At 40.3% G+C, this 21,436-nt stretch overlaps 1 protein-coding gene across 3 annotated transcripts in view; it reads left to right on the forward strand.

Moving 5' to 3' along the window:
• Positions 1-21,436, forward strand: part of MARCHF8 (membrane associated ring-CH-type finger 8) — an 84,780-nt gene that overhangs the window by 44,324 nt on the left and 19,020 nt on the right. For 2 of the 3 annotated variants that reach the window (XM_041461075.1, XM_041461073.1), the window contains exon 3: positions 20,652-20,702. The exons of the other annotated variant lie outside the window; for it this stretch is intronic. In XM_041461075.1, coding sequence (XP_041317009.1) covers positions 20,652-20,702 — 51 coding nt within the window. The remainder of the gene's footprint in view (positions 1-20,651; positions 20,703-21,436) is intronic. 3 annotated transcript variants of the gene reach the window in all.

Genomic DNA, 21,436 nt, shown 5'->3' on the forward strand with positions numbered 1-21,436 from the left:
CATGCCCCTGCATGATGATCTTAGAAGAACATTTGGAGGAGGTCAAAAATTAGGCAATAGTTAATAGACAGTTCAGTCAAACTTCTAAAGCAGAGCTAAACTTTGAAAAGTTACTATTGCATTGAGTTACTGAGAAAAACAAGACACACATTAAAGAAAAAGAAGAAACTTTTTCTGTATGATCTTTAACATTCATAAATCTGTAAAGAACAGAGAGAATTTCATATTATGCTGTTCTTCCCACCTCCTCTGGTTTTTGATGTCTTTTTGTGACTTGCTCTCCTTCCCTTTCATGTCTCTACTTGATGTGTGTTTGACATTGGGATTAATTTTTGTTAAATTTCACTTCATCTAGATACCTTGCTTTCACTCGCAGATTCTTTCCACTTGTTACTAAAGTTACTCATTTCTGTCTTAGGGTTGCATTTCCTAAAAATACTCTTTTGTAAGGTGTCTTGGAATCCATGTTTCTTTGTTAGCAACATCCCTTTTCCGTGCAGCTCTGCAGGCTGGGGGAGGAGTGGCTTGAGAGCTGTTTTGCAGAAGAGCATTGGGGGTGCTGGTTGACAGCAGATGAATGTGAGCCAGCAGTGGGTCCAGATGGCCAAGAGGGCCATTGGCATCTTGACCAGTATCAAGAATAGTGGGGCCAGCAGGACCCGGGCAGCAATCATCCGCCTGTACTCAGCACTAGTGAGGCCTCACCTCAAGTACTGCCTTCAGCTCTGGGCCTCTCACTTCAGAAGGGACATTGAGGTGCTGGAGTGTGCCCAGAGAAGGATAGCAAGGCTCACGAAAGGTCTAGAAAACTTGTCTTACAGGAATGGGTGAGACAGCTGGGTTTGTTTAGACTCAAGAAGAGGAGGCTCCAGGGAGACCTCATCGCTCTCTACAACTGCCTGAAGGGAGGTTACAGTGAAGTGGGGACTGGTCTCTTCTGCTCTGCCTGCAGAAGGGGACAAGAGGAAATGGCCTAAAGATGAGATAGGAGATTGAGATTAAATATGAGAAAAAATTTCTTCACTGTTAGGGGTGGTCAGGCATTGGAATAGGTTGCCCAGGAATGTGGTGCAGTCACCACCCCAGAGGTGTTCAAGAGGCACGTGGGTCTGGTGCTGGGTGATGTGATTTAGTGGTTGAGGGGTTACAGTGCTAGTGCTAGGTGGATGGTTGGACTTGATGATTTTCAAGGTCTCTTCCAACCTTAATGATTCTATGATCTCTCTGCTATACTTGAATGAAAGACAAAGTCAGTGATTGGGAGCTTTCCTGGTGCTACTTTATTATCTTAACTGCAAGCTCACCGAGGTACTGCTAAATGCTGTTTAGTGCTGCTGAATGTATTTGCTTGGTGGCTGTTACAAAGTGTGTGGGAACCTTCTGTGGCTTAAACGGAGATAATCAAGAACAAGCTGTCAAACAATCAATGCTTCTGCCAGTGGTCTCAGAAAGTAAACTTTAGAGGGTCAGATTGGCTAAGGAAAAGTAGGTCTCTGAAGACCGATGTTGTAAAGTTCTATTGATTCTCTCAGGAGCAAAACTTGTGAGGTTCATGTCATCTTTTATTCTCACTGAAGTGATTTAGTTTTTCACAAGAGAGTTCCACAGTGGGTTTGAAGGAGGTAACAGTTCTCTCTGCCAGTATCACTTCAGACTCTATTAAGTCTGATTGGGTGCTGCCCTTCTTGAAATGAATTAAAATACCCTTGCCCTGAACTTTGTCTCCTGCTTGACAGGAATTTTTCATTCAAGTGCTTTCTTTATGAGCCTAGCTGTGAGGAAATCCGAACAGCTCAACTCAAGCCTTTCATCTTACAGCTGGGCAAAGCATATCCACCAGTGCTGTTTCTTTCCAAGTTCTCTTATTTTGATGTACTGCAGACACCAGAAGGGTACTGTAAAGATGTTCAGAAGTGCTTAAAAACATAGTATATGTACTCCAGAGATATTATTGGCTTGGAGAAGGCGAGGTTATGTAGAAGAGCACTGCAAGGGGGTGATTTTCCTATTTCTTCAGTTAAGCAATTCAGGGCCAAAAGACTATTTAGATTATTTCCTCACCACACCCTTCCCCCTTGTCTGTCCATATTTTTTTTCTATTATGCCTTTTGGCAAAGGACACAATGACTTCAGCCTGTTGGCTGGGTGATAACATCGGACAGCCTTGCCTCTCTGAATGAGAGCCTCATTTGGTGGAAAAAAACCACCTTGAATTACAGTTCCATTAAAGAAAAAAATAAAAAATAAAAAACCAAACCAACCCCAAACCACCAAAACCACACAAAACCCAGAAAAGAAACCAAATCATAATCCCCACCCCTCTAGAAAAGAAAAAAAAAAAAACTCAACAAATAAAACATACTGTTAGTTCTTTCTGAGATGTAACACATTCAAAAGCAAAATCTAAACAGTGATACCAAAACAATGAGTATGTTAAAAGAAATGGTAATTTTGTGGTCTTTGCACTGAGCATTCCCATGCATCTGTCCTGCACATAACTGAAAGGAAAGTAATGTAGATAAAGGTTTAGTGGGGTTTTTTTAATCTTATTCAAATTTTAGGTAATGCTTGAAATGTGTATTTTTTAAGATTTGCTTCCTCGGTTGCAGTTACCAGGCAGTTCTGCAGACTTGTTTTTATCGTGTATTTTGGTGTACTCAGCTTCTGTGACTGGGGATGCATACCCTTGTTTTATAAATTTTAAGCTAATTTCATCATTTTGAAACTTGAGCAATGGGGATTTTTTTAATTTTTTTTTTTTTTTGGCGTATAAGAGCTCACGGAAATTGAATTGTCATTGTTTAAAAGCTGGTAAACAGTTTGGGTTCTGAGTACTAGATCCAGTAATGCTTCAGCTGGCAATTTGATGATGAACTGGCACGTTCCTAGACAGTGCTTGAACTAGGTCCTAGCAAAGACTGTGGGCATGCATGATTTTTTTTTTATTATTATTATTTTTAAAAGGGAATCTGAAGCTCTTCAGTGGTACAGTGTGGCAGTTCAAAAGAGAGGTAGCAGGAGAGTGTTGGGAGAAAATATTCTTCCAGGGAAGAACATTTCTGGTTTCTGCACATTCTCTTGGGCAGCTGAGATGCTGCTAACATGGCTTTTTGTGTTTCTCTGGTCTGGGGATCTCTTTTTCCCTTTTTTCTAATTTAATGTCAAGTTCCCAGCTTAGCCTAGTGTAACAGGAAGCAATCTCAGAACCAATGAATTTAAGCTCCCTTATTCTGACTTGGTTGGTTGGTCTCCATATTCAGGCATTCTGTGGTTACTACATGCTGTTACTTCTTTCTCTTGATATTAAGTTAATAGTTGAGCAGTTTTTACCATTCCATCTGGTTTCTATTAAGTACTAATTTTGTTGCTGTTATTTGTCTTCAGTTTCTCTCTTGCTGTCTAATGGAAAATTAGTGTTTTATGACTCGCTGGGGTACTTACTTTATCTCAGTTGACAGTCAGTAGTTAATATTAGGATTTTGAAATGTAACAACACTCTTCCCCAAGGAAGTATTTGTCTGTCTCAAAGGGGTCAGATTAGTTTGAACAACCAGATGTAATACCTTAGGCTATTTGAGGCACCAGCTATACTTTCAAATCCAGGCTGGGCCATCTTGGTTAGACTAATAATCCCTGTGTTTTCTGTCTGCATTGTTCAGGAACTCTGCTTCTGCTATTTCACTTTTTCTTTAATACTTCCCTCTCCCATAATTGTGGCCTTGCATTCACCCTGGTCTTTGTGCGAATACTGACTGCATGTTGTTCTCCCTCAAAATATCCCTTGTTTCAAGTGAAATTAGTCTCCTGTCTTCTGTTGGCTTCTCATTTCCCAGGTTACAATTAAGGGTCAGAATAGGAGTTGCCTTAGTGATCATCTGTGCTGCAGTCTGGTATAGTTATTACATTTGGACAGAAGCTCTTAAATTAAGAACCATGAGCTTAGCTGCAGTTGGCATCTCTGAAACGGATTTGTGTACAAAGCTTGGGAGCTGCTGGTTTCTAAGGGACAGTGCTTTATAACTGTCCCTGTTGTATTTCATCACCCTTAAAGTAGTGAACTTTGGTGACAAATTGTGATGACAATACCTCATCATTGCCACATCAGCTTTTCAAATGAAAGCATTTTCACAATTGAAAGACATTTTCTCACTATTTTTCTTAATGGCTGCAAGGGTAGGAGAGCGATAAGCCTAAGATGTACTTTGAAGGCTTATGGTTTATCAAAATGCCTGTATTTAAATGGCAAACACACAGTAGACAGGCAAAAGAAAAAAAAAAAAAGAAAAAAATTATCTCTGTCTGTAAAGCTTATTTTGATTGGCAGATTTTATTTCACTGGCTCTGCAAGGCAGGGAGTTTTGTGTTGACATTTTGTACCATTGTTTTCATGACATACCTGTGGCATTTAAACAAATTACAACCCTATCAAAGCTCTTAATTAGGCATTGGACATTTTCTCTTCTGCAAAAATGCTGTACTAAATGTAAGGAGGAGTTGAAGAGTGGTACCAAGGATCAAGCCAATTTCTCAGTAAGATTGCCTTAATCTACAGTGTGGTTTAAAAATAAAAGGATGCAACTCCTCCTAATAGTGTTATGGATAATGAGAAATGTAGCTCATTACAAGAAACCTTTCTTCTGCCTCCCTCAGCTGTACTGGAGCAAAGCCCTTTTAGTGGTAAGATTGAGGCTATCTTCTGGTTACCTGGCATAAAGTACATAGCTGTCCTGTGTGGAGAGGAACAGGCTTAGGACAATGTATGTGATAATTCAAGAAAGGCAATATTTTTAAAAAAACAAACAGAACAGAGGCCAGATTCACACTGAAAAATCAAGCTAGGTAAATGCAGTGATAATCTGGCCCAAATGCAGATTTTTGTCTTCTATTTCAGTCTTTTGATCAAGAAACTGTGTATCCTACGAAATTATAATATTATGGCAGATGACAGCTGGAAGGAACTTAGTGGTGGGAGCTGAGGTTCTTCTTTGAAAGGATTTCTGAGATGCAGCAGGTGTAGGATGGATGTTTCAACAGTCTCATTTCTGCAGCCCGTTTATCTCAAAGTCAAGTAAAGTACAACAGGGACAAGAATATTCCTTGGGTGGGTACAGTTGGAAAGGAGCTCTGCATTCTTCTTTGCTGTCTGATAGTCTCTCCCCTAGCAATGGAAAAGCTTGTGCATCAGGCTCTTCAGTCTAGTTTTTCTTGATGCTTCAAAACATTAATGGTTTTTGCAAATTGTCTCTCATCAGAAGACCTACAGGTCAGAAGACCTTTCTCATCTGAAATTCAAAAAAGAAACGTAAGAAATATCCTGTTATTAGAAAAACAAAGCAAAAGAATTAGGGGTGAAGGAGGATTATCTATTTTGTTTTGTTCTTCCTCAGTTGTATTGCTGATTATATCACTTATTACTTGCTCTGTCCTCCTTTCCCTTTCTCGCTCTTCTGCTTTTTATCTAGAGGAGTTTTCACTTCTGCCATGCCATGTAGCAGCTGCTTTTGACTTGCAGAAGCACAAGTAGAAGCCTTCTCACATGTCTGACTCCAGGGAAGATGTTAACATGCTTTTCACTGAAGGGAAAAGAAGGGTGAACACAGACAAATCTGAGATGAAAACAGAGCATCTGCAATAGCAAGAAGTGTGAATTTAACAAGAAGGAAACATGAGCTCTTGATCAGCAGTGGGAAGAGAATCTGCTCATTGTAGTGCGGGCATTTTTGCAAGTTGTCTTCTTCTTTACCATTTTTAGATGTGAACCACTTTTACCTGTCAGCACTTTTCAGAGGTGATCTCTGACTCTGTCCTATTCTTTTCATCTGAGCTTTGGGAAGGTTTAGTGTCCAAGGCCATGAAGGTCTGACTACAGAAAGTGCACCTCTTTGTTCCTCAGCCATTCCTCAGTGGTTAGCCTAGCTTTTCTTCTTTGCTGTTGTCTGTGGTACAAATAAAATCAACTACCTTGTCATTAAATTTGAGGTGACACTTGAAGGATTTATCTTTTGAGAGGGTTTCTTTGTCTTATTGTAGCCCTTGATTTGACCCCGTCTAGTGCAGATTCTTTCCATTAAATGAAAACAAAATGTAGTTTGTGAGGTTTTTTTGTTGTAATATATATGTATATATGTTATGTATGCATTTAATGCATTTGACATAAATATGCCTCAGAGTCTTTCTTCTCCATTAAAATCTCTCGTTTTTACACCAATATCCTTTCCTCTTAGTGCCTTTTGTTGATTGCTGTAGTTATCTTTTCTTGTATTGGATTATAAGATTTCTGAATCAGTTCCAGCCTTTTGCCATGTGTTGTATAGCTGAGCAGTACACAGTCCCGCTCCTGAATTCTCTTCTTTCTTGAAAATATCATTTGAATTTGTCACAGTATTCTGATTTTTAATTACATCCAGACAGAATGTTCCAGTCCTTCTAGTCCCTCCAGTATTTGTAACTCTTGTATAGTGAGATTAACTCCGTATCTTTCAGGGAATAAAACCACCCTATCTGTAAGTATTTGTTAGAAGGATATGTTAACTGGAAGCCAAATCTAATGCTCCACTTCCGAGGAGTGTTAGCTGGCAGAAAAATAAAATCCGTCTGGATTTAAAAATTATTGCAATCCTATTTTCTAAAGCTTACAGGAGTTCCCCTTTGCACCCAGGATTAGATTTTATGGAGATGACTATATCCATTCTAGATTCTTCATATGGAAGTCATCCTCCTTTGTATAACATCCCAAATTCTGTTTCTTGCATTGAATTAAAAAATATTTCCAAGTTATTGTAGGGGTGGGGAAGGATCCAGACAATATAGATAGCAGCAGAAAGATAGGAGAAAAGGGCAGGTTCATATGGGAAGAGCAGCATCTTAAGAAGAGTCAAGAATGAGAAAAGGCACAAGGAGACACAAAGTGCAGGTGTGATGTGGGTTAAGATGGTGCTGGGGGCAGTGGTGGTGGCTGAACATGCCCTTGATGTGGTCACTGGTTCCTTGGCTGTTCTCCTCACTGTATCTCTGCTGCTGAAGGATATGAAGCAATGCTTACTTATAAGCAGTGTATATGTGTGGGCTTTGCTGGTTTCACCCTGTCACTTTGGGAAGCAAAGTGGTTTTTAATCTCCATAAGCCTCTAGTCTTGCACCAAAACATGCCCCTCCTGAAATGTAATCCTCTTACTTCAGTTATGCTGCTATGCTCCAGTTATGCCCATGTGCTTGGTAGCACAGGCAGCAGGGTTTCTCAGTGTGTCAAAGGTTGGAAAAACTTACACATCCAAGCACCTAGAGGAAGCCTAACTTTTTTGGACAAGCTTGTAGATTCCTTATGCTGTGTGGCCTCACTTGCAAAAAGAAAGAAGCAAACAAAACAAAAACACAACTTCGCCACAAATCAAACAAACAAAAACCCCAAAACAAAATACAACAAATTAGGCATCTTTGAACATCTACTAGTTTGCATCACCCTCAGTTTCCTTGCTTCCATGTATGGGGAATGAGGACGTTGTGGAGCACCTTCTGCATGCTCGTGGACCACATGCTTAGAGAATTAAAGTCATTATACAGCCAGGGAAGTGCAGTGACAATTTGAGATGAAATTTACAAATGGTGGGGACAAATAACAAGAGTTTCAGGGGTGAAATGAAATGTATCACTGACTTTAAGGAAGCAGTTACTAAGAAGTAGTCAGTGTTTTGCCAGGTGGTGGGCAGCTCTTAAAGCAGATCCTGAAGTCTGAGACTCCATGTGAAAATCAATGCCCTGACAAGATCCAGCTTGGAGATTTACATTCTACAACCAAGAACAGTGGAGGGGAGAGCTCTCACTCTTGTTCTCCTTGCTTTGGCATGGTTTCAGTGTACATGAAACTCATCCTGTGCAAACCACACACGCTGCTCAGCCACGTGCCTGTAACAGGACTCAGCTGCTGGCTGTGACACGGAGCAGCACCGCATCCAGCAGTAGTACAAACAGGGGTGAATTTCACCCAGGGCAGCATAACTTCCTTGTGCCTCAGGTTTCTCTTCTGCCAAGTAACTGCCACGTTTGCCTGCTTCAGGATACTGATATCAAACTCCAGGCGTGTGTTTTGAAAGAGACTGTAAACTGCAAACTGGCCTCATCATGTCTCTTTTACAGGTATCATCTTGTTCTGCTCTTATCTTGAGCTGCTCCCTAGTGCTGTTCAACACTGAACAACTGCAGTATTTCCTCTGGAGAGAGAATACTGTTTTGGAGGAAAGGTGCTAGATAAGAAATCATGTGCACTGTGCACCAGAGTTTCAATCCTGTAGTACAGCCTGATTTTCAGTGATAATGTGGGTGTTACCCAAATACTTCAATGTACTAAGAGAGGTTCTTCCAGTTTTACATCCTCTTTTTTCTGTCATTTTGGGTACTAGCAGCAGATGGTATTAAGGAACCTTTCAAGAAAACTATCAGCTTTTCTGAGCATCTCTGTAGAAAATTGGGCACTTGTTCCTTTGAATACTTGCTTTTATTATTTCTGTGTTATGCTACTTTGTTCTTAGCTGCAGGATAAGACTGCCTATTTCACAACTTTGAGATTCTAAAGCTTGGAGTTTTAAGTGACTGGAAGAGGTTTGTCCCAGCAACTTTTCACTGGAGATGAGATATTTTCTTCACTTCTATGCATTAAACAAGGGAAGCCTACAGGGAGTAGGTACAAAGACAGAATTTTTCCAGACCTGATACTTAAATATCTCCCTGTTTGGAAGATTATTAAAACTTGAACTGTAAGGGTAATAGGAAACTGTCATTACTGCATGGTGAGCTGTTACCTTTTGATCACTTGTAAATGCATTTTCCTTTGGGTTGATTCCTGTTGTTCGTGATGCTTGTTTTGTTGCAGGAATTCCAGCTCACCAGTCTCAGGTCTTGCCTGACCTAAGGAATCATTTAATCTCATCTCTGAATTTCCTCCTGGATGCCTGTGAAAACACAGTGACATTTGTGACTTCCTCAAAACAAAGCACATATTGTATAAGGAATGGTGAAAGGGAAACAAAGAGTTAAAATACAAAAGATGCTAAATGTATCTAACCCTTAGCTCTTCCTTGCAAATTCACATCAGTCTCACTCATGTTTGGTAGCTTTGTATTGAAATGCAAAAACTGTGAATTTTAAATACAGCGGAGTCTGAATGTGGGCCACAATGTTCTGGTTTGAGTCTCTGTACATTTAAGTCTCTGTATTTCAGAGCACAGTCCAGTTGTTCATGCAGGTTGCATCCTTATCCTGTGGTATTATCTGATCATTCTCAGTGCAGCTTGCAAGATGCAGCTCAGCAGCATCTAGTCCTTCCCCCTGTGCTGCTGCCTTTTCCCACAGTGCTTGTTGTGCCAAATCATCTGTTTTGTCTTTTAGAGAATGCTTTGCTTTTTTTTTTTTCTTGCTGGATGCCTTCTGAAGGGCCCCTTTAAGATCTAAGAGAGTATTTTTTCCATTTTCTAATATCCAGATAAGGAATATTGCTTGCCTGGGATTTGACTTTTAAGAAAAATGGATTTCCAAAGAAGTAGTTACTTTTCTTCAATCTCCAGGAAGATACTTGAGTAGTCATTTCAAACTGGAAGGATGGTACTTATGTTCAGGGGTAATTTTATTTTTTGTGTTTTTAAAACTAAGAAGAATCAGAAATAGGTTTTTGGGGCAGGGTGTGTGTGGACTGAGAAGTTTCAGTTGTGGATCAGAACTTTGTTGTAAAAGGATCAGCAGGCATGTGGTTGGTGTGACGCTTCAAGTATAAAAGTTTGCAAACTGAGGATTTTACCTCCTACCCCCAAAGGGAATCTTCTCTGCTGGATTCTAGTACCAGTGGTGAAGCCCCTCTTTCATTGTTTCAGCTTTTCACTCAACTAGAGGTGTAAAGGCTAAGAGAAAACAGCCCCCCTTAAAGGTATAATTATATATGTTTGCAGAAAATATACAAAAAGGCCTTTAATTATTCAGTGGTTCTTTGTGATGTTTTAAAAGTTAATTCAAAAAATACAAAATTACGTGTTTTACTAATATGTATTGTTTTCTAAACCAGCTGCAGATTTCACAGATTGCTAGTGTGATTTTTGCAGATAATGAATGTGTAGAGCAGTGTGCATAGAAAAGATGGAAACTGAGTTTTTAAAATCTTTGGTGGGGGTCAATTTAAAGACAATTTGACAAAAGTCAACTTGTATAAGTTAATACACTTTTCCTGATGACTTTGATGCAATTTCCTGTGACAAAAAGAGTCCTCACTCAAAGCTTTAGATAAATAAAGAGCAGGAGATTTAATGTGAGTGAGGCTTAGTTATAACCCTTTCCTCTTGGGAAGTAAACTTTACAAAATGCTGTGTCAGTGCAGGAAAGCAGCACTGTCCCCAGTAGGTCAGCCAGCACACTCCACAGCTGCAGTTCCTTTTCTGTTTCATAGGAATAAGTCAGTGAGGCAGAGGAACCCAAAGAAGTGAATTGCTTAATACTGCTTGCATAATATCAGTACTTTTGAGCTGATGCATGTGTGTTTCCATAAAAAACTCCGAGACCGAGCAGGATTTCACTGGAACTGGAGCATGAGAGTTGCAGAAAGAGAATGAGTAAATGTCTTCAGTTAAGTGGAAAAGCTTCTGTTTCAATAGGCTAATGGCCCAGAGATTTTATTTTAGCAGAAGATGCAGGCGTTCCTGGGACTGTAGTGGTAAATTTAGTTCTTACGCAGCTGCTGGCATTTGGCTGATTCAGACAGACAGAAGCCTCAGCCCTCCTTATTAGACAGTGTGTGTGCTGAGTTTCCCAAATGGGTGAAGGGCAGTGCTCTCCTGGAAGGCTTCTTCTCTTCAGCTGGTAGTTTTTGTAAGTCTCCCATCCAGTTGCCTCAGTCAGTCTTCTGCTGTCTTCTAGAATTTTAGGTTTTGAGGCTGCCCACATGGAGCATCCCCTTTCCAGCTTCAGGCACCATACTCTGTATTCACACCACCTGCTCAAGAAAAATCTCTTTTTTTCTTTTCCTTTTACTGTGTGCTGGCCTGCAGGTTGATGACCCTGCTGTGCTGGGTCATCCCTGCTTAATTTAGCCACACAGCTTCAATGGCTTCAGTGTTGCACAGTGCGAGCACTGCACTGCTGTCCCTTCCTGCACAGGGGTTCTTTAAGATGTGTTCCTGCTTCTCCCAGCTGATTGTGTAGTAAATGTAGATTTCCATGTGCAAAGGCAAACATGTTTTTCTAGCTGACTTTTAGTGCAATTTTTTCATCTCTGTTTCTCATGCCTTAAGGTAAATTAGTAAGTAAATTACTGCCACTTGTAGCTACTGAAAACTTTTCTTCCGGTCAGGGTGTTGGTAGTGACTCAGTCAGAGTCTTTGAGCCAGCAGTGTGCCCAGATGGCAGTAAGTACATTTAGAGTGTGTTAAATCCTGGGTACTTGTACAGCCTCTAGCACTGTGCAAATCATAGGATTTCTTGGTCAGTGAGAAATGACCATCTCGAGTCACTGTTGTTTACATGCAGCTGTGAGCAAACAGAATGGCCCTGTCAGACAGACGTGTAAAAGCAGGAGATACCATACCTTGGCTTCTTCAGCTCTGAATTTTTGCAGGAAGCCCTGAAATTGACAATTGCAGAAAATGTCCTGCTGAGCCAGGCTGTGGGAGGGTGTGGTTAACAGTGGCTTATGAGGCTGGGGGTGCAGCCAGGTGTTTCAAAGCCCTGCATTACCACGTTCTTGCTGTGCACTGTACTGTAGGAGTGTAGTGCCCTTAAATGTTCTCAGCACCAACCAGTGCAGAACTCCACTGGGTGCCCATGAATGATGCTGTGCCCAGGAGTGGTCTTCTCCCTAGTCCCAGGTAGCCCACTCTGGACTCACACTAGTTGGCTGCATCCCCTAGCATCAGGTGAGACCCTGAGTGAGACCAGCTATGCTTTCTTGACAAAATGGTATAAAATGCTCTTGGGTTACTGGTGAGGGTAGCCTGCTCCATCTCAAGGGTTTTTTGCCTTTTCTTTCTGGTATGAGGGTGTGAGTTTTGGTGAAAGAGAAGGTAGATGGCTGCATATGTGCTTTTCCTAGTTTTGTAGGGTTTTTTTCTAAAAGGAACAGGGGAGTGGAATTTTTTTAATTTAAAAAGTGTAAAAGTATGTAAATGTGGGCATTCACACATGCATGTTCTTTAAATTTTTTGTGTTATATAGTCAGTCAACATGTTTGGAACTTACTGGATAATTAGTCAGGAACTCTGAAGACTCATTTAGGAAAAATTTTTATTAGCACATTTATGCTTTAAAAGATTCTCATTCTGCAGTTCAAATGCTCTATCTTTTAAATGAAAAGTACCTTTTCCCTTAGGTGTGAATAATATTTTTTTCCCAGAACAGTGTTTTCTTTAAGGATGGCTGAATATGTTGCTTTTCTTATAGACTATTTGTAGTGAGTTGTTTGAACTTAGAAACAAGTGTTGCTAGAAATGTAATATGAATAAAACTCTCTAGAACATCACAATTTAGAGTCTTACAAGAATCTCACTCTAACCAGTATTTGGCTCAGTGAGTTTAATGGCATCTGTAGGCCCTAGTTGATCATTTGCTTAAATTTTTGTGATCGTTCAACACTGAGTTTGAAATGCTTCAGGCTGAATATTTTGCTGACTGCACTAATAAAAATGCAAAGATAAAATTTCAGGAAAAAGCAAACTGGTCTGTACTGATTAGGTGTTGCTAAATAGGTATAATATCTACAAGTGCTCTTTCAAGGGTTCTTTTGTCATGTGCTTTCAGCCATATCATGTTAAATGGTAACAAAAATACCCTGAGCACTTTCCCAGCATCATTTGGGAAGTGATTTCTCTATTTTCTCTAGGGAACATTGTTTGCCCTTATGATCCATGCAGTCAGAAATAGGTTAGTAAGCAATCATGTTACATTAAGATGTAAAGGGAGGAAAAGAAGGTCAAATCCTTGAGCAATATAGAAACTACTTGAAGTATCAAGCTTTCTTTGGGCAATAGATAGTTTTCTAGTGTTGTTCTGAATCTGGTTTTAAATTCAGGAGGCCTTTGTAAGTTTGGCTAGGAGATTCATTCACTGTTTTAGCAGTATACTTTGGTGGTATGAGTTGGAGGTAAAAGCAGCTTTGTGGACCATGTTAGACGAGCAGAGGCAGCGATCCAGACCCGTGTGTCAGGCCTGAGCTGCAGCTGCTGCCCTGCCCAAGGAGCAGGTGCCAAAACACTGCAGACGCAGGAAAAGGCCAGCTCCTCTCAGAAGCTCTCCAGGATGCAGGCTTCCTCTTGTCTGCTGGCAGCTTGAGTAATTCCAAGTTACCAGTTGCCTAGAGGGTTTTTTAATCGGTGAATGTTTAAAATAGTCAATTGATTTGGCATATTGACATGTTTACTGTACCATGAGAATTCCAGCAGTTGCATTAAATGCAATTACTTTGTAAAAGATAGAATGTTATTCCTTTTAATGTGTTTATAATTGCAGACTTCCTCAGCGCCTGTCTCTTTCTTCCCGCTGTTAAATACACAAAATTGTTTGAAATGGCATTTTCGCTGTAAGCTTAATGTGTACTGCTTCCATTATCAAGAAAGGTGTGTATTTTTGGATCACGTCTTTTGTAGTTCATATTATTTGTTCCCTGAGGAAAGGATTCATTTTTTTGTGTTGCATCACATAAAGTTGTGCATCGATTTTAGGCAGGTTGTCTGGCAACAGCAAGATAAGAACATGGGTAAAACATGTTGGGTGCCAAACTTTGTAGTCTACTTTCTTTGTTTGAAATTGGGCCCAGGGCACATGCGTGTAAAAAGTGTGCAAATTGATATGTTTTTAGTGAAGTGTACCAGACTGATGGTCTTGTGCAGAAATAAAAATTTGTGCTTCCAGGTGAGGCAACCTTTGGTCACCAAGAGGAAAACATATATATCATCTTCTAGCTCAGATGGTTAAGGAAGAGAGATGGAGGTCAGATGTCCATTTTGAAATAGCAGCTGGAGATGCAGGTTATCCATTATAGGAGGCACTTTGCAGAGTCTTTGGAAGTAAAGAGAAGCAATGCAAAACCCAGGAAAATGGTGTGTTGAACAGAGCCATGGAGAAGAGGGCCTTTTTTAAGAGAATGCTATTCTCACCTTATCCACCATCTGGCTGGAGTCAAGAAAGAATCCAAGCGTTGTATGTCTCTTGTAGTCCTAGGACCAAACTGGCAAAGCCAGACACAGAGCAGTGCACAACAAGGAACTGTATCTGTTACAGGGACCTGCGTGCCTCACAAGTTTGCACATCCGTGGAAGTTCTGAGAGCTGCTCCTCAGGCAGGTGGGAGATGGAGTTCATGGTGCTTCTGTCCACACTGGGGTGCAGACACGGGCAAGAGATTCCTGTTTAACTTCTACACTCTGCTGTGTTTGCCTTGTTCTTTGAATTTCTTCTCAGTTCTATTTCTTGTTTGTGATCTGCTAGCCTCCTTGACCTGTCTCCCCAAATCCCCAAGGACTGTGGCCTGTTTTTGAATTCCTCAGTTCCTTGAACTTTGCCATGGAAGCCATTTGGTCTGTTTGTTGTCTTCTCCTTTTGTTGGCCAGTCTTTTCTGAGCCATATGAGCTCATGGTTTTATTTCTGTTGCTAATGTTTTCAGGCACAGCTGTAAGTTCAGTGCCTGGAATAAAGCTTGTTAAGTTTCCTATGTTTTACTTTCAGGCTTATCTTTTGCCTTCAGGTTGTTTTTCTGAGTTTGTCTCCCACTATGTGAAGTGGCTTAATGTGAATATGAATAAACAAGTTAGAGACCTCTCTGAGTTATCCACAGTGAACTTGCTATGGATTTCCCCTTATGACAGATCTGAAATCTTACATTGGTTTTGTGCACTTAGTCGTGGATTGCTGGTTGCCAGGAGTCAAGTGGAATTATCCAGTAACAGAAGATACTGAACGAGATCCAAGGGGCATGATTTGGATTCCTATTTCAGTATTGATACTGTGTCTCCAGAAAAGCAAAAAAAGGAAATAGGTGATGTGATTTCTGTTACCCTTTTGCTTTCAAATGTCAAGTAAACACTGCACAAGCATTTTCAAGTTAATACTCCACCAGAGCAGAGATGCTAAGCATAGATGCCATGAATGTTTTTTGACTAGGTGCATTATGGCATTATTCTTAATTTCATTACTCTTCTATCTGTGTGCAAAAGTCATTGATGAACCTTGATGATAGTTATTGCTCTTCCGCAATGACCTGGTGACTAGCAAAGAAATTAGGGTCATAGTCAGGTTGCAAAGTACCAATTCTCATTTAAGTAATTAAATGTCAACTTCTGTCAGTGACAAGATGTAGTGGTGACAAAGCTTTTGTAACTTAACAATTCATTGGTTTTGACAGATGAAGGAAATAATTGCAAACAAAATTGTTCTCCCATTTCTTTCCTCTCTTTCTGTCTACTTCAGACAATTAAATGCACTTGCTATTATCAGCAGCAATTTCCTCTTCCCAGACTAAAAGCCTATGTTCTTTTTAATATATATTGTTCAGGTATAGGGTTGCAGAGCAAGATTTGCAGAAATTCTTGGAAGAAGTTGTGAGGAAATTTGACACAGTCATGAAACCTGAAACAATACCTGGGTGTGTATGACTGCATGTTTATAGAACAGTGATGCATTCGTGCTCTGGTTGTGGGACTCAATGGCAGAACAGTTTCACTTCTGATTTGCTGCTTTGCCCTGCATGAATCAGCTACTCAGTACTTCAGCACCTCACCATTTCAAGCAGTGCCATTATGTGTTCCATTCTGTAATTCTCATCAGATCTAAGAATGAGAATTGCTGTATGAATCAGAGCAGTTGTTACTTATTCATTCTCTTCTGCAAAGTTTTTTTATTAAGTAAAGTAACCATTTACCCAAAAGACTTTGCTAAAATTCATTGACATTAATTGTTGATAACAGTAAGTGATTTTGCTAGATATCAATCTAATGCTTGATCTGTCATTGTAAAATACAGTTGTAATGCACAACATGAAATTAAAATGCCTTTCAGAGTCCATGTAGAAAACCACAAGTTGGCAGTGCTCTAGCCAGTCTGACCTGGTTTGTTTTTGTGTGTCTTTTGGGCTGAGACATTTGTACTTGCCTTGTAGGGATCTCTCTCTGTGGCGTTGCAGTAACAACGTCCTCAAAAAAAAGTCTCTGCTCTTTGTTACTGAGATTTTAGATGGTCAATGCCTATCTTCAGATGAAGCTCTTAACCATGACATCATGTAAGATAATGGAACACAGAAATTGTATTGCAAAATGGGGAATATAGTGCCCTAACAGGTCACTGGTGTGTTAAAGAATTAAGACTTCAGGAGGCAAGCCTGTGTTGGGTTCACACACAGACGCTGGTGTCTTGAGGGCCAAGGAGTGCCATCCTCTAGTGCCCTCTGTCCTCTTTTCCAAGATGGAAAGAGAATAACAGTCATCTTGCTAACCCCTTGGGATCTGGCTTGCAGTTTCTTCTACAGGTCTGTGAGCAGAGATAAAAGATGTGTTTAGCATTAATCATTCTTAGGACTGGATTTAGGTGTGTAGTCACAGTTGTAACCAGAAGGTGGTTTCACAAGCTATGAAACTGCTTCCTCTGTTGTCTTCCATTTACCTGCCTTAATGACTAGAAACCAATGTTGGAAATACAAAACCAAATTATTTTACTGATACATTGTTTACCTTTCATCTGGCCATGATATTTAAGTTGTATTTCTTTGGGATTCTTGGTTGCTGATGCTGCTGTGGCTCTCATGGTAGGAACTGTTGCATGGGGAATTCTGGGTTTGGCTGTGTGAGTTATGTAGCTCTTGTGGTTAGTGGAAAATGGATACATTGGGCTAGGGATGCAAGGGTAAGAGAACTTGAAATGCTGAATATATGAAAGACTGAGGCAAAAGGAAGGACTGAAGGGAGTTATCATCTTCTAGCTATCTGAACTGAAAAGGCCTTGGGAGATGTCATGCAGCTGAGGAATAGTGGCAGAAGGGAAAACGAGCCAGGCAAGATGGAGAAGGCAAGGTGTGGAGCCCTGAAGAAAGGCAGATGTGAGCTAAAGCAACTGCTGAAGGAAGAAGGCACCTCTGTCACTCAGTTGGGAGCAAATTCAAGGGGAAGATAGAAAAGGAAGGAAAGCTGGGAGCAGGATTCTGGCAATTGTAAGCAAGCCTGTCCAGGGGACTAGGTAGCAATTTTTCTGATTTTCAGTCATTTTTCTAGAGCTACACTAGCTGCTGGGAACTTCAGAGCAGCAACTGCCAGTGAACAGCTCAGGAGTGGTGACAAGTTGCACTTGTAATTTTTTCCTATCCGGGTGGGGTTTGTTTGTTTTTTAAACACCTTCCAGATGGTTCTAGTTGAGGAGGATGCCTTCAAAAGGCAGGATTTTTCCCATTATTCCATCCAGAAAAACTGAATTGCTAAAGGAGAGTGACACTTACTTTAACTGGTGATAATCGTAGGGTCCTTGCCTGCAGATGTTGTTTTTGTCTTGTTCTTTCATTCAAGTGCAGGAGGGAAAGAGAGCTTGTTTGGAGCTCTGATTACCAACCAGAATATGTCTTACTGTGCACTGGGAACATACTAGAAATAGTCTCTGAAGGTTTTTATTTGTTGGGAGTGATAGTACCATGAAAGTTTAGTCTTGCCACTCCCATGTCAGTGTTAATTTGTGCATAATTCTAAAAGATCCCAGGATTAATGTACTGGTGATGGATATAGAGTGAAAAGTGGAATTTGTTTGTTTGCCTTTTAAATAGTTTTTATCTGTTTAATGTTTCTGTTCCTCATTAATTGTGCCTGCTGTTAAAATCTACAATAGTGAATTTCCTGTTGATGTTATGGATGTACCCGCTTTGTGTGGCTAAGAAACAGATGTTAAAAAGCACTTAGGTGCTTAGGAGTCCATTAGGTATATCACAGCTTCCTAAATGTATGTGTGCATGCATTCTATAGCCCTTATGGAAATACTTTTCAAGATTCTAATTTTTCTTTAAAATGGTCACTTTTTCAATAACACAACCAGTTGTTTGCAGTCATCTGCTGACTGAAACCTCTGATAGGTATGTTTCCAACAGTAGACAAACAAAGATAATATGTACATCTGTCTCTTGGAGGCTCCTGGCATCTGTCAGATAAAATCAGTTCTGGGAGCAGAGGCAGAGAGACAAGTTTCTGTGGCAGCAGCTAAAAGTCTGTTTATTCTGCATCACCTACTGTGTTGTGCAAATACAGGCCTTGTCTTCCAGCCTGTCGTGCTTATTGAATTTTAGCACATCTTTTTCAATGCAGGTGCCTGTGTAAGTTCAGTCATACTCCCTTGCAAACATCATCTTCAGCTAGACAGAAGTTTTGGTAGGGGGCATTGAGTTAACATGAAGAACCTCTGCTCTGTTTAATTTCATCCTCGTCTTTGACACCTTGGGCTGGATTTGAGACTGTCACCTGTCTTGCTTCAGGGAGACTTCTCACCCAAGGGTTTCACTCTCTGCTGTCATTTTCCCCTGTTGCATGTATCCTTGCTCTGCTTCCCACGCATCCCTGGAAGGCCAAGCACAGCCTGCTTCCCCCACACCTCACACACAGGCAGTGGCAAGTCTTTGTGCTTGCCAGCTTGTGTTGGTCTCTTTTCGTCATAGCTTGAGAACATGCTCCTGCCCCCTTTTTTCTTCCTCCTGTCTCCTGTAGCGTCAATGAACCTTTTTTTGCCTCGTTGCTCTGGTTACAGTGCCTTTGATGAAGTCAGCTAGGCTGTCCCTTATGATTGGAGCCAGTTCTTAGCCGTACAGGTTCTGGCAGTAGTCCTGTACAACGTTAGTCTGTGCATAAGCATTATGTCCATATTTTTGAGGGTCTTTGTGTGTTTGTTTGTTTCCCAGGAATACTGTTAACTATGTAACAAAAGCTCATAGTCATCTCAAAAATCAAACTCAGCCTTGCAGTGTACAAATCTGGCATTCTGATACTTGCTGATTTTTTATTTTGGCAGTCAGTCAAAACTAGCACGTGGTGTTCCCTAAACACTTTTCCCCTTTTCTTCAGAAATACTATTTTACTGTCTTCTAGATACTCAGATTCCTACAGGAAATTTCAGAGCACTGTATTTGCTTCCTCATGTTTTTAATGAAGGAAATGCAGTTTTAATCTGTCAATTGACAGAGTGCCCAGGACTGTGTTGAGAGGCAGCTGGTGGTGTAAGGATGGGACACCCTGCTTTTGTAAGCACATGCTAAAGTTTTATGCCTTTTATGGCTTATTTTTTCTCATCCAAAAGGTTTGAAGTTGCTGTGGAGGATCCACTGTAGAAGAAGTGTCTGGGAACACAGAGATGTCCGAAGTTTGGGTGTAGCATCTGAATGCTCAGCCAGCCAGGCTGACTTCACGTGGGCTTTAGTCATTGAAGGGTCACTTGAATTGTAGCAAACTATAGGCAGGAGATCTGAAACCAGTGTGCTGACCTGGGACTAACAGCTCACTGTTAGTCCCCAGCAGTTGACAGATGGGGAATTTTCATGTCCCTATTTGTTATAGATGTAGGGCTTCTGATCTCAATGTCAGTAACTATCCAGAAGACTAGAAGACAGTGCTGTCAATCAAAAGTGTCTCTGTTAGGTTTAATTCTCTTCAGGAATAAATGTGAAAGAGTTTCCTAAAATCCCAAGCAAAAAGATGCACTTCTAGAACCGCTTACACAGCATAGAGCTCACAGGAAAAAGTACTAACTTTGTCTTTTTGTCAGAGGGTTTAAATTTCAAACCTATTGCATCCCAGCTTTACAAACTTAGAGGAATATAGATCTGTAACTGAATGTTATGACTTGCTCTGTTTGTAGTGCTTGTTTAGGAAAAACTATTTTTCCTTGGATTTTATTCAGAAAAGTTTTTGCAAAGCAATTTCTAGGCTGTTCCAAGTGAAGCAGCTGTGTCCAGTTACAGGTACAGTAAACTGATGTTCAGAAATCAGGTATCCTTAAAGGATGAAATATCTTGCTGAAACCTACGGTTAATTTTTGAAGGAGATAAGATTGTCATCCTGATGTGTCAGGCTCTGCACACTGAACGGTGAATAACAGATGCAGTCATCACTAAGCTCAGTTTTGAGAATTGCAACTTCCACAATTGCATCTTGTATGATATTTCCAGTTTAATTCCAAGTTCTGTATTAAAAGGAAGTTCCTCAGTAATTCTGCCATGTATCCTGAAGTGACATGTATGTGGTTATTCGCAACTATTTCTAAACATCACTGTGATATTTTTGTTTTTCACTAAGCAAGGGCTTTCAGCTTTAGTGGTTGGATGTTTGTCTTTAAAGGTAGATGAAGCAGGTCTTCATGCTAATGAGCAGTATCCTTTCCAAAATAGATGCCATCTGAGTAAAGGCCTTTACCCTACCCTCAGAGAAAATAAATAACTGTTTTAGTATTTGTCAGTTTGTACATGCATTGCCTGTGTGATTTTCTGCAAGGTAATATCTTGTTAAACAGACAAAGCAATTAGTGATTATTGTAAATCAGACTGATGTCAATAGAAGCAACATCCTTAAAAACCCCAGCTGTAAGACTGTCTCCATGGAATTTGATTTCTAATGCCAACTTCTAAGAATTTTCATGTGACTTGTTGCTGCAGTGATCCTGTTCTTGCTCTTTCAGAATGAGAAGGCTTTGGGGCATTCCGTGAGCCGCTCTAGTAACATCTCAAAGGTATGTTGCTTGATGTAACTCAGTCTTTGATAAATTTGGGGATACTGGGATTTCTTTCATTTCAAAATTGGGTGATACATGTGATTATGTGACCAGTAGATGCTTTTTATGCCTGTCATTGATAGTCATTCCTGAAACATTAGAACTCTGGTGTTTTGCAGACTCTCTTTACAGGTCAAACGAAATGGAAGCTACAGTAGGTTTTCTCTTTCACACTGTCAGCTTCCTTAGCTTGATAGGAGCAAGATAGATGACAGATGCCTGAGATCTTATCTGGGAGGGAAAGTGGCTCCAAAAACATTACTTAAGTATGTTGTTTTGTAAGATAAAACACCTTTTGTGAAGACGTTGTGTAAGATATGTATAGCCGTGCAACCCATAATATGTGTAGGATATGTGGTTAAATGTTATTCTATTGTTACTTCAACACCGAATTCTTTTTAAGTGCCATGAGCTTATTATCAGGACATGACTATTTAAGTATTTCTGAGTGTTTGATTTTACAGAGCCTGGTCATGTAAGGCAAGCAGGATGCTCCCCCCATTCTAGTCACTCTTCAGCATAGCCAGTGGGCATATCCAAAGCATAATTGCTTTGTTATGCCATTAGGAAAAAGGTATCTTCTGTCCAAGATAATTATTGCAATACATATCCTACTTCTGCATAGCAAATAAGATTTTCTTTTAGCTGTGTTGATTGAACAGTACTTTTCATGGGGTGTATAAACTTCAGCT

This window comes from Pyrgilauda ruficollis, unplaced genomic scaffold, assembly GCF_017590135.1.
Source record: "Pyrgilauda ruficollis isolate IOZ18807 unplaced genomic scaffold, ASM1759013v1 scaffold15, whole genome shotgun sequence".
Classification (NCBI taxonomy): Eukaryota; Metazoa; Chordata; class Aves; order Passeriformes; family Passeridae; genus Pyrgilauda; species Pyrgilauda ruficollis.